Source organism: Littorina saxatilis, linkage group LG15 (assembly GCF_037325665.1).
Source record: "Littorina saxatilis isolate snail1 linkage group LG15, US_GU_Lsax_2.0, whole genome shotgun sequence".
Taxonomy (NCBI): Eukaryota; Metazoa; Mollusca; class Gastropoda; order Littorinimorpha; family Littorinidae; genus Littorina; species Littorina saxatilis.
Window position 1 is genome coordinate 42,251,260 of NC_090259.1, and position 10,688 is coordinate 42,261,947.

The window sequence follows — 10,688 nt, forward strand, 5'->3', positions numbered from 1 at the left end:
AGCGCTGAAAGTCCACAAAATGGGGCACTAAGCCTTTGGCTAGTACTTCTCATAATTTACTAGCCAGAGAGCAAATTTTACTCGCCAAACCAACCATTTGTTTCAGCAACTTAAATTTACTCGCATTTGACGAGTAGATTAACATTTCTACTCGCCATTTACATGTTTCTACTCGCCATGCCGAGTAAAATACTCGCCACTTTCAGGCCTGGATAATCATGAGTACATTTGTACATGTTGATGGATCTATATGTCACCAAGGATATACAGGGTGGTCCAAAAAAATGTGGACAGTTTTGCGTGCCTGCCATTTCTGCTACAGGGCTCCCACCTATTCTTTTTCACCTGGAATGTCTCACACAAGCATGAAAGTTTAGTAAGGCACAGTTTTTTCTTCTTTGCAACATTATTTCTGGGCGTAGTTCAATAGTTCATCACATTCTCAATCCAAGCACCTCGTCCCCAGATCTTTCTCCTCCAGATTTCTTCCTCTGGCCGGGGGTACTTGAAGAAAAAAGTTTACCACAACAATCCACAGACAATACAAGCGCTAAAGGAGAACATTCTTCGTGAAATCAGGAGGATTCCACTCGAGACCTTGGACAGAGTTATCAACAACTTCAATGTCCGTGTCGCAGCCGTAATCCAGAGACGAGGTGCTTGGATTGAGAATGTGATGAACTATTGAACTACGCCAGAAATGATGTTGCAAAGAAGAAAAAACTGTGCCTTACTAAACTTTCATGCTTGTGTGAGACATTCCAGGTGAAAAAGAATAGGTGGGAGCCCTGTAGCAGAAATGACAGGCACGCAAAACTGTCTACATTTTTTTGGACCACCCTGTATATATATAAAGATGTGAGGGCACACACAAAATCTCTCTGTCTGTCTCATTATCTCTCCGAGTCTCTCTCTCTCTCTCTGCCTATCTCCCTGACTCTCTCTCTCCCTCTGGCTCTCTCTGGCTATCTCCCTCTACATATTTCCAAAAACCAAAGAGTCTTTAATGTGAGAGCATTCCTTTGTGTAGTTCAACAAATACTGATTCAGTGCTTGATTGCTTTTTGTTTTTAAAATATATGTGTAGCAATCTGGTCCTGGGAGATCACTTTATATTTAATCTTTTGGTCAAATATCAATGCAGTCCCTCCAACTGCCATACAGTAGTCTTCAGTACACGCAGTGCAGGAAAGTTTGACCAAGTTCAGACTCAGCGTGTCTAAATTAAAACACATTACCTTCTTTACTGCAAAGTCATGGTCAAAGTTCATTTTGTAAAGATATCCACCAATCGGAAATACATTTTCTTCCTGTGTTGCCTAAGTATAAAGATCTGCGAGATATTTATATATATTCCAGCGGAGACATTTATATTCCACCAATGTATTACACACATCTGCCAGCATTTAAAATGTGTCTTCTGTTGGCAGATACCTTAGACAGACCAATTGAATCAGTTGCAGTGTAATTTTATCTAAGGCTTTTACTTTCAGAGCTGAGAACTGGGCAGATGTGGACCAGTGGAAGCAATGAGAATTAATGCTTATGTGACTAAATGAAGGAGTCAGTGTGTGTGTGTGTGTGTGTGTGTGTGTGTGTGTGTGTGTGTGTGTATGCACATGTGTGTGTGTTTGTGTGTTTGTGTGTGTGTGTGTGTGTGTGTCATGTAGAACATGTGTGAATGGTAAACTCTTGACTTGTTCCAAGGTGAAAATGGTGTGTTGAGAAGATACAAAGTTTGGATTACTTTTTTTTTACCTTGGATTACTTTTTTTTACCTTGGAATCAGTACTGAGTTTGTTTTTTGTTTTTATACTAAAACATTGCACTATATTCAGGTTGCATGCACCTTTATATCTGTGTGTCACACATTTTCTATGCCTCTGGTGTATACTTTTTTTTGAGTGTTTTGTTGTGTATTTGTCGTTTTTGTGGCAGTAGCAGAAGAACCAGCTAGTTCAACAAAACATTAATTGGTTTCTTTATTAATTCTCTCTCTCTCTCTCTCTCCCCCTCTCTCTCCCCCTCCCTCCCCTCCCTCTCTCTCTCTCTCTCTCTCTCTCTCTCTCTCTCTCTCTCTCTCTCTCTCTCTCTCTCTCTCTCTCTCTCTCTCTCTCTCTCTCTCTCTCTCCAAAAGTTAGACTGGACCATAGAATCACACAACAAACAGTCTAAACAGAAAAAATAAATAAAAAAGAGTTGTTCAAATTAAAAAGTAGCAGAATTCAAGTTGATCTGAAATTCAAAGCAAATAAAAGTGTTCGGACACAGTTTTTCAAACCAATACAAAAACAGCGGTTCTGCAATTCAACAAACAAAAACATAAAGTGATAAACATCACAAAAAATGCACACATTTAAAAAGAGACGTACATGTCTGCGTGCAGCGGGTGCCTGTAAAATATGTCACAAGATGCAACACATATCTATATATATATATATACGACTAGTGTCTGTCTGTCTGTCTGTCTGTTCGCGATGCACGGCCAAAGTTCTCGGTGGATCTTTTTCAAATTTGGACACCGTATTCAGCTACACCCCGGACACAACCTCATCGATGAGATATTTCGACACGTGCTCTCAGCGCGCAGCGCTGTGCGCGCTGAACCGATTTTGGTTTTTTTGGTCTGGATCCACTACCAGTAACTCTTCCTTATCTTCTCCAGTGTTTTCAGCCGCGATTATCTCCCTTCCTCCGTGTGGCGTCAATCCATATTCCTGTTACTACATTACTATTTTTAGAAGGTCACTGCATGTTACTATTTTTAGAAGGTCACTGCATGTTACTATTTTTAGAAGGTCTCCAGTGTTTTGCGCGTTTATCTCTTTTCCTTTGTGCGCCGGCTTTGCCGGCGTACACCCGGCAAAGCCGGGTCCCAGGCGCAGCCTGGTATTCGGCTCTACTTCTTCCCGGCGAAGCGGGTAATCATCTAGTTATATATATATATGTATATCGAGCAAATTTTGAAATGCAAGAATGATTAACGCAGAAACTGAAAAAACAACAAAGAAAACTAACCCAATAACCAGACATAACGGGTGCAGTGGCCTAGTGGATAAGACATCAGCCTCCTAATCGGAAGGTTGTGAGTTTATTGGTCCTATCCGCGACCGCCTGGTGGGTTAAGGGTGGAGATTTTTCCAATTTCCAGGTCAACTTATGTGCATACCTGCTAGTGCCTTATCCCCCATTGTGTGTACACACAAGAACAAGACCAAGTGCGCACGGAAAAGATCCTGTAATCCATGTCAGAGTTCGGTGGATTACAGAAACACGAAAATACCCAGCATGCTTCCCCTGAAAGCGGCGTATGGCTGCCGAAATGGCGGGGTAAAAACAGTCATAACACATGTAAAAGCCGTGGGAGTTTCAGCCCATGAACAAACAAACAAACCAGACATAAAACAGCATCAAGCAGCTGCCTTGATGTTCTGGCTTGAGTGGGGAAAAAAATAATTTAAGTTGAAAACTTTTGTAACCATCTTCCTCAACCTGTCCAATCTCTCTTCTTTTCAAACGGGATTAAAAATCTCTCTGTAGTGTTATTCACAGCTGTCATTAAAACAAGATGTGAATCTCTCACAAGGCAACCACAAATTCTGTAAACATTTCACGTCAACATTTTGTCCTATCATCAACAGTTACACAATGTCTCATACGTACATCTGCGCTACCTGACTTTCACTTCATTGCATAGTGTCCTCCTGAGAGATTGCATTTTTCACCTGAACTGCTATATTGCCATGGGAACAGTTGTCTGTTCAAAGCCATCTTCATGCCAGTCTCCTCTCCAACAAGGCCAAGTGAGAATGTATACATGTTCCCCAGCATGTCCTTCAATCTGTCTTCTCAGGAAACTGACAGTGCCTTTCCTGTAGGCCTGTTAGTGTTACAGTCATAACTATGATAGTGGTCTTTGATAACCTGATCAAATGTACTTTTAATTCAATGCTTTACCAAGGCTTGAAGTCATCTGCAATCCAGAGCGACGGAACACAGTTTCACATTCTGCTAGGAGTATACCTGACAATGAATGCCTCTATGGAATGACTTTTACAATCATAACAATGATATTAAACTTGAGTGACGGGCGCAGTGGCGTGGTGGTAAGACGTCGGCTTCCTAATCGGGAGGTCATGAGTTCGAATCCCGGTCGCTGCCGCCTGGTGGGTTAAGAGTGGAGATTTTTCCGATCTCGCAGGTCAACTTATGTGCAGACTTGCTAAGTGACTTAACCCCCTTTGTGTGTACACGCAAGCACAAGACCAAGTGCGCACGGAAAAGATCCTGTAATCCCTGTCGGAGTTCGGTGGGTTATGGAAACACGAAAATACCCAGCATGCCTACTCAACGAAAGCGGATTGAGCTGACTATGCTCTCAGAGTATAGTGTGGGGGACCCAAATGGGCAAACGAGCTCACAAGTAACCAGAAAATTCTGGAACGCTGAAGAAGAAGAAGAAACTTGAGTAACCTGATAAAGGTAAAATATTTTACTTTTAACATTTCAATGCATTTTAAGGCTGAATTGCAGTAATTTGCAATTCAGCGCAACAGAACCCATTGCATGTTATTCTGACATCAGATCATGCGACATCAGACCGTGCCAAAATTCCATATTCATGCATTATATAAATGGACAATAAAGTCGTCTTATTTTATCTTATTTTTGCTCATCATGAATGGGATATGGTAGATGTTTGTATTCACAATGTTTTCTTGTTATATGTCCAAACAGATTTTTGAGGGGCCACTATCACTGGTAGTTTAACATTGCGATCGAGTCATTATTTTTCCGTAGCTGGATTTATCATACAGCATGTTACCCCTTTACAAAACATGGCTCTATTTGTGCAGCCTTCTCCCCTATGTATAGGTGTACATAATCTGGTTTGTTTAAATAATTAGAGCAGTGGTCTCGCTGTTTGTGCAGCAGCTGCAGTTACCTTTGTTTTCATACATTGCCTATCAGTTTATTGATGTATACTCCAAATAGACAAATTCCGGCAATAATTCATGTTTTGATGAGTTGTGGAAGAGTTATATTTCCTTGGAAAAATTGAGTACAGTCACATGTGACATTGCCGGCCAATCACTAGCGAGGAGGTTGTCTCCACTTGTGGTCTCACTATCTGTGCACTGAGGACGCAATCACATGCCGATTGTCAGCTCCGACTTGCTTACTTTTGAACAAAAACAGCGTAACATTGAGTGGACAGTGCAGAGGGCACAGATCGGAGCTAATCCTCACTGGGATGCGAGTCGTTTGCATGATCTAGCTGGCACAGATCGCCACCGCTTGCAGAGGCACGCCGTTCGCTGATGGTTGGCCTACAATGTTCCGAGAAGATTGCCTCGATCAGTGTTACGATGTAAAAGCAAAGAAAAACAAGGGAAAGCAACTCGATCCTCCACCACCCATAAAAACTTGACAGTACCCAATATTGACGGACTGTGTGATGATATCTTCTGCTATGGTCTGTTGAGACAGTGATATCAAAATCGAGACCGGAGGTCGAGATTTTGATATTACTGTCGAAACAGACCAATAGCAGAAGATATCGTCACACAGTCAGTCAATGTTAGAACTTAGATATATTGCTAATTCTCTGGACATTTTGTATTTACTGTAAAGAAATTACAAAAGTATTGGTCTCAGTTTTGGCTGTTCCATATCCCTCCCTCTGATTATTATTTCTTTTTGTTCACTCTTTTCTTGTACTTTTCAGTATTTCAAAAATGTCTTTTTTTTCAAAAAGTCTTTATAATAGTCACGTACTTGCTCAACTAAATTCTGGGATATATATTTGTTTGTTTTTAAATGTAGGTGTTTTTGTTTTTGAAGTGGGGAAGCAATAAAGAGGTCGTCGATATCAAAACTGATATCGACGGAAATGTCGTCGATATCACTTTTGCACTGAGCTCAGTTTTGCCCAATTGACCAATGGAAATCCACGTAACATATGAAATAGCAATATAGTTATTTCTCAACATCGTCTATTCTACAATACACCTCCACCATCCCCGTTTCATTTCTCTTCTATACTCCCCCCTCTACTCTCCTTCAGTATTCTGCTTTGCAGGGTTTAACCTGGGAGAAAAAGGCAATGGGACATTTGTCCCCCTCAACCAAATTCCGATGGGACATAGTCGAAGGCAAGACGCGACAAAGAGGCCTGTACGCGTTTTGACCAAAGATGCAAAATAGTGCAATATGGTGCCATCTGAGAATTAGCCGCTATATCGTGTTATCTCTGTATGTGTGTGTGTGTGTATGTGTGTGTGTGTGTGTGTAATCCGATGTAAAGGGTACATTTGGTGGCGCAGTGGTACGTAATCTCAATGCGCCCTTTGACGCACTGACGGAAATTGTGATGGGACATTTTCAGATTTAATGCGCCAATGGCGCAGGGCGCACTAGTAAATGAAACCCTGGTTTTTTTGATAAAATTCAAGAACAGTGTCCCAAATTCAAGGAAGCTGTTGCATGGTTCCAAAGATTGCAGATGAGGAGAACTGCGGCTGAGTGTTGAACCAATTGTAGTTTGCTTCTTCTCTGTTAATAGGCTGAAACTCTCTCGCACACTCATATTTGTTTCAGGAGAGGGTTTTTACGTGTTTGATGGTATTTACCCAGCAGCCACGCCGATTCCCGGGGATGCATGCCTGGTATTTGCGTGTTTCTAATCTATAACCCACTGAACTCTGACATGGATTGCAGGATCAATTTCGTGAGCACCTCAACTTGTTCGTGCTTCTATACACATGAAAGGGAATAAGGCACTATAGCAGGTCTGCACATAAGTTGACATAAGAATCGAAAAAAAATCTATTTGTGGTGAAAACCATATTGCACTTTTTTTAATAACATATTTCATATTTTTGAAATTTCAGTCATTCCGTAAACTTTCCTTTTCGTCTTCAACTGACAAAGAAAGAGCAGACTGTTCACAGACAGAGTTACTTGAAGGGACAACAGTTACTGTTCATGAATTTTACCCTGCTTCACGGGTGTCAAGGGTGTCATTGTTACAGTACTTCCAGTTGTACAATTACCGTTACCATACATGACTTTGTTTCCAACTTTGAAGCAGGATTACAGACTGACATCGCCATATTGGATTTCGCCAAGGCTTTTGACACAGTACCACATGGGAAGCTGCTGCATAAACTGGACTCGTATGGCGTACGTGGCAAGCTACATCGATGGATCAGGTCATTTCTCAGCAAACGACACATGAAAGTGGTAGTGGAAGGCGAATACTCAAGAGAAGTCCCTGTTGCCTCAGGAGTACCCCAGGGAACAGTCCTAGGCCACCTGCTGTTCTTATGCCACATCAATGACTTGCCTGAGGCCGTCAAGTCACAAGTGCGTCTATTTGCAGATGATTGCCTGCTATACAGAACCATACGCACCCACCAGGGCCTGAATGCATAGCCCCTCCATACTTTTAGGATTTCATAGCGCTGTGGAGCGCATAGCTATGAAACGCACTATGGAACTCAGCATGCATGAGGTCAAATACTGCCTGAAATAGCTAAGAGCGGCTCTATTTTTAACACGTAGATAGTGGAAGGGATTCCCCGTCATCCTGTGTCTCTGCGCATGCGTCAAGCTTTGTGATGCTTCGCGGCGGGTCCGTTTTACACCATTTGCCGCAGACAGTTTGGAAAGCCCGTCTCCTGAAAAAACTTGGCTTTCGTGGTTTGGAAACTATATCCATTCCGGTACCCTCGCCATAAAGGTATAAGTCACTCTCTTGCTGGTTCTGCATGCTGTGTTTGATGTTATAAATTCCCGTATTATTATTATTATGGGTGGCCGAGTGGTAACGCACTTGCGCTCGGAAGCGAGAGGTTGCGTGTTCAGGCCTGGGTCAGGCCGCAATTTTCTCCCCCCTTTCCTAACCTAGGTGGTGGGTTCAAGTGCTAGTCTTTCGGATGAGACGAAAAACCGAGGTCCCTTCGTGTACACTACATTGGGGTGTGCACGTTAAAGATCCCACGATTGACAAAAGGGTCTTTCCTGGCAAAATTGTATAGGCATAGATAAAAATGTCCATCAAATACCCGTGGGACTTGGAATAAAGTTAAAAAAATTCCATCTCACACGGCATTAAGTCTCAGGAAACATGAATACAAGCATGCAGGAAAAAAAACAAAAAACATGGGTAGCGCCGTATATATGGCAGCTCGCTTTCCCCAGGGAGAAAGCAGCCCGAATTTCCATGAGGGTAACCTCACTGGACTGTAAATCTTATCCAATCCAATCCAATCCAATCCAATTATTATTATTATTATTATCATTATTATTATGTACCGCGATCAGTTCGCCACACACATCTTGAAAAAATCTGCACGCGTAAAAACTGACCCAAAGTCAAGATAACCCGCAGAACCGGCGGCAATGCACCCTTTAGATTCGGCAGTTTGAGTTGCTCTTACAGTTCATCCGTGATTGCAAGAATGTCCTGCCGACGAAAGCGGAATTTTCTGTACAGTTCCACGTCGTCGTAACGATTCAGTGGATGTAGGCAGTCAAGAAAGATCCGGTTGCTTCTCAAATTTTTTCTCATCCTGAATCGGCATGAAAGCAGCCGCCATTTTAAACGCTCCAATAGCCGGTTCCATAACTCTTATTGGAAGGAGGGGCCTGCTATAACTTTATGGATGGCATAAGGCTCTATGCGCGGTCCATGCATTAGAAATAAGAGACTTTATGGAGTCCACAGACTTTATTGCAGTGACATCATCAATTTAGGCTCCTATGGAGGGGCTATGCATTCTGGTCCAGGACCACATCACCCTCCAGCAAGATCTCAAGAACCTTGAGGTTTGGGCCAAGCAATGGGGCTAGCATGCGTTTTAACGCCAGTAAGTGTTTCATCCTCTCGATCAAGCAGAAGTCATCCTTTTTTTACCAGCTAAATGACACTATCCTGAAAGGAGTCCCACCTAACCCCTACCTTGGTATCACCATCTCGTCTGACCTCCGTTGGGGAACCCACATAGACAACATCTGCAAAAAAAGCCAGCTCCACCTTAGGCTTTATTAGGCGGAACCTCCATCACTCCCCAGCATCAACACGGAAATCCGCCTACATCTCCCTTGTCAGGTCTACACTGGAATATGGGGCCATTATCTGGGACCCCTTCCTGCAGTCGGACATTGACAAACTTGAGAGGATCCAGAGGAAGGCTGCCCGCTTCATCAGGCGCAACTACAGATCGAAAACTTCTGGGTGCGTCACTGACATGCTCAGGGACCTAGACCTGCAGTTACTTCAACAGCGCAGAAAGGACCTGCGTCTGACCTTCCTGTTTAAGGTGGTGGAGGGGCTGGTGCCATCTCATACTTACCTCAAACCTACGAGAAACAAATGCAAAGTGACAGCAAGGCGTTTCAAAGATTGTGTGTCAACAAATATTGTTGAAAACAGTGTTACGAACAATAGCCGAAAAACAGACATTCACAGGAACTCTTATTTTCCCAGGACGATCGTAGACTGGAACCATCTACAGGACGATCTAGTTCTGGCAGGATCTGTGGAGATCTTTAAATCTCATCTCCACCCAGTCTAGGACTTATTTACATGCGCTCCTCCCTTCCGTTGATCAAATGCCAGAAGTGGTTTTTCAACGTATTATCACAGATACAGATCTATACAGACTCTTCCACCATGCATCCTCACCCTCCCCACCTACTTTCCCTCCTATACCCCTCCTCTCCAAAAGTATTTCGCTTGCTGTAACTTACTTTTTATGAGTTATCATTAGTCTTCTTTTCATGAAGTTGCGCAATGTTTTCAGTCTATGCAGAGATTCGGGTGAGGGGGTGCAGCACTAGAAGGGGGGTAGGGGTTGGCGAGACATCATGAATGGGCGGGGCCGGGGCGTGGATGGAAATGGAGGAAAGGAAAGTAAAAGCAGATTACAGCTTAAGCCCTGCTTATTTCGCTGAGGTTCGATTGTTAAATCTTACCCGAAGGAAGGACTGCTTTTTCCTCGACGAGTCTTCCCTGTCGCCAAGCCCAATGTGCAGCGCTGTGTAATCTCGACGACCCGACATGGTGGTGCTATCTCATTGCTAATCCGTTCCAATGAGTGCAGACGGCAATCTGTCGTCTGCACCTGCTGTTCAACTAAAGACAGAAATCGCTGAGACACCAACGTGTCACTGTGTCGCCTTTCTGTTGGTGTGGCTTCGAACTGCTTGATGGAGGAAGTAAGGGAGAGTACTCTCGCGCGGTCGTTCTTGGCTGGGAATCCTCGATAGCAACGCGGGTAAGCGCCTGACTGACACGATGAGATGTGTTTGTTTGTTGTGTAAAACTTTGATGATGAATGTATTTAGACACTGTGGCGATTGCAAGACCTTGTGGTCGCAAAACAAACGCGCACAAGGTCTCTCCGTCGTTTTCTCTGCCGTTTCCTTTCAGGGTAACATGCCCAGCTGAAAAAGTACCACACGATGTACTATAGTATACTATAGTAAACTATAGTAAATGTACTCTGTACTATAGTAAACTATAGTAAATGTACCATGTACTCTAGTACATATTGTAGTACATGGTACTTTGTACTATAGTACTGTGTAGTAAATGTACCCTGTACTATAGTACTTTGTGGTACAGTAGAGTACTTTGTACTTTGTACTATGGTACTTTTTAGTGAATGTACCATGTACTA

General features: G+C 43.0%; 1 protein-coding gene across 2 annotated transcripts in view; it reads right to left on the reverse strand.

The window, feature by feature from the left end:
* Positions 1-10,293, reverse strand: part of LOC138949362 (endoplasmic reticulum mannosyl-oligosaccharide 1,2-alpha-mannosidase-like) — a 32,131-nt gene extending 21,838 nt beyond the window's left edge. The window contains exon 1 of one of the 2 annotated variants that reach the window (XM_070321172.1): positions 9,982-10,293. In XM_070321172.1, the coding sequence (XP_070177273.1) occupies positions 9,982-10,068 (87 nt within the window). In that variant the 5' untranslated portion in view covers positions 10,069-10,293. The remainder of the gene's footprint in view (positions 1-9,981) is intronic. The other variant, XM_070321171.1, reaches the window with a different exon arrangement.
* Between the last annotated feature and the right edge of the window lie 395 nt (positions 10,294-10,688).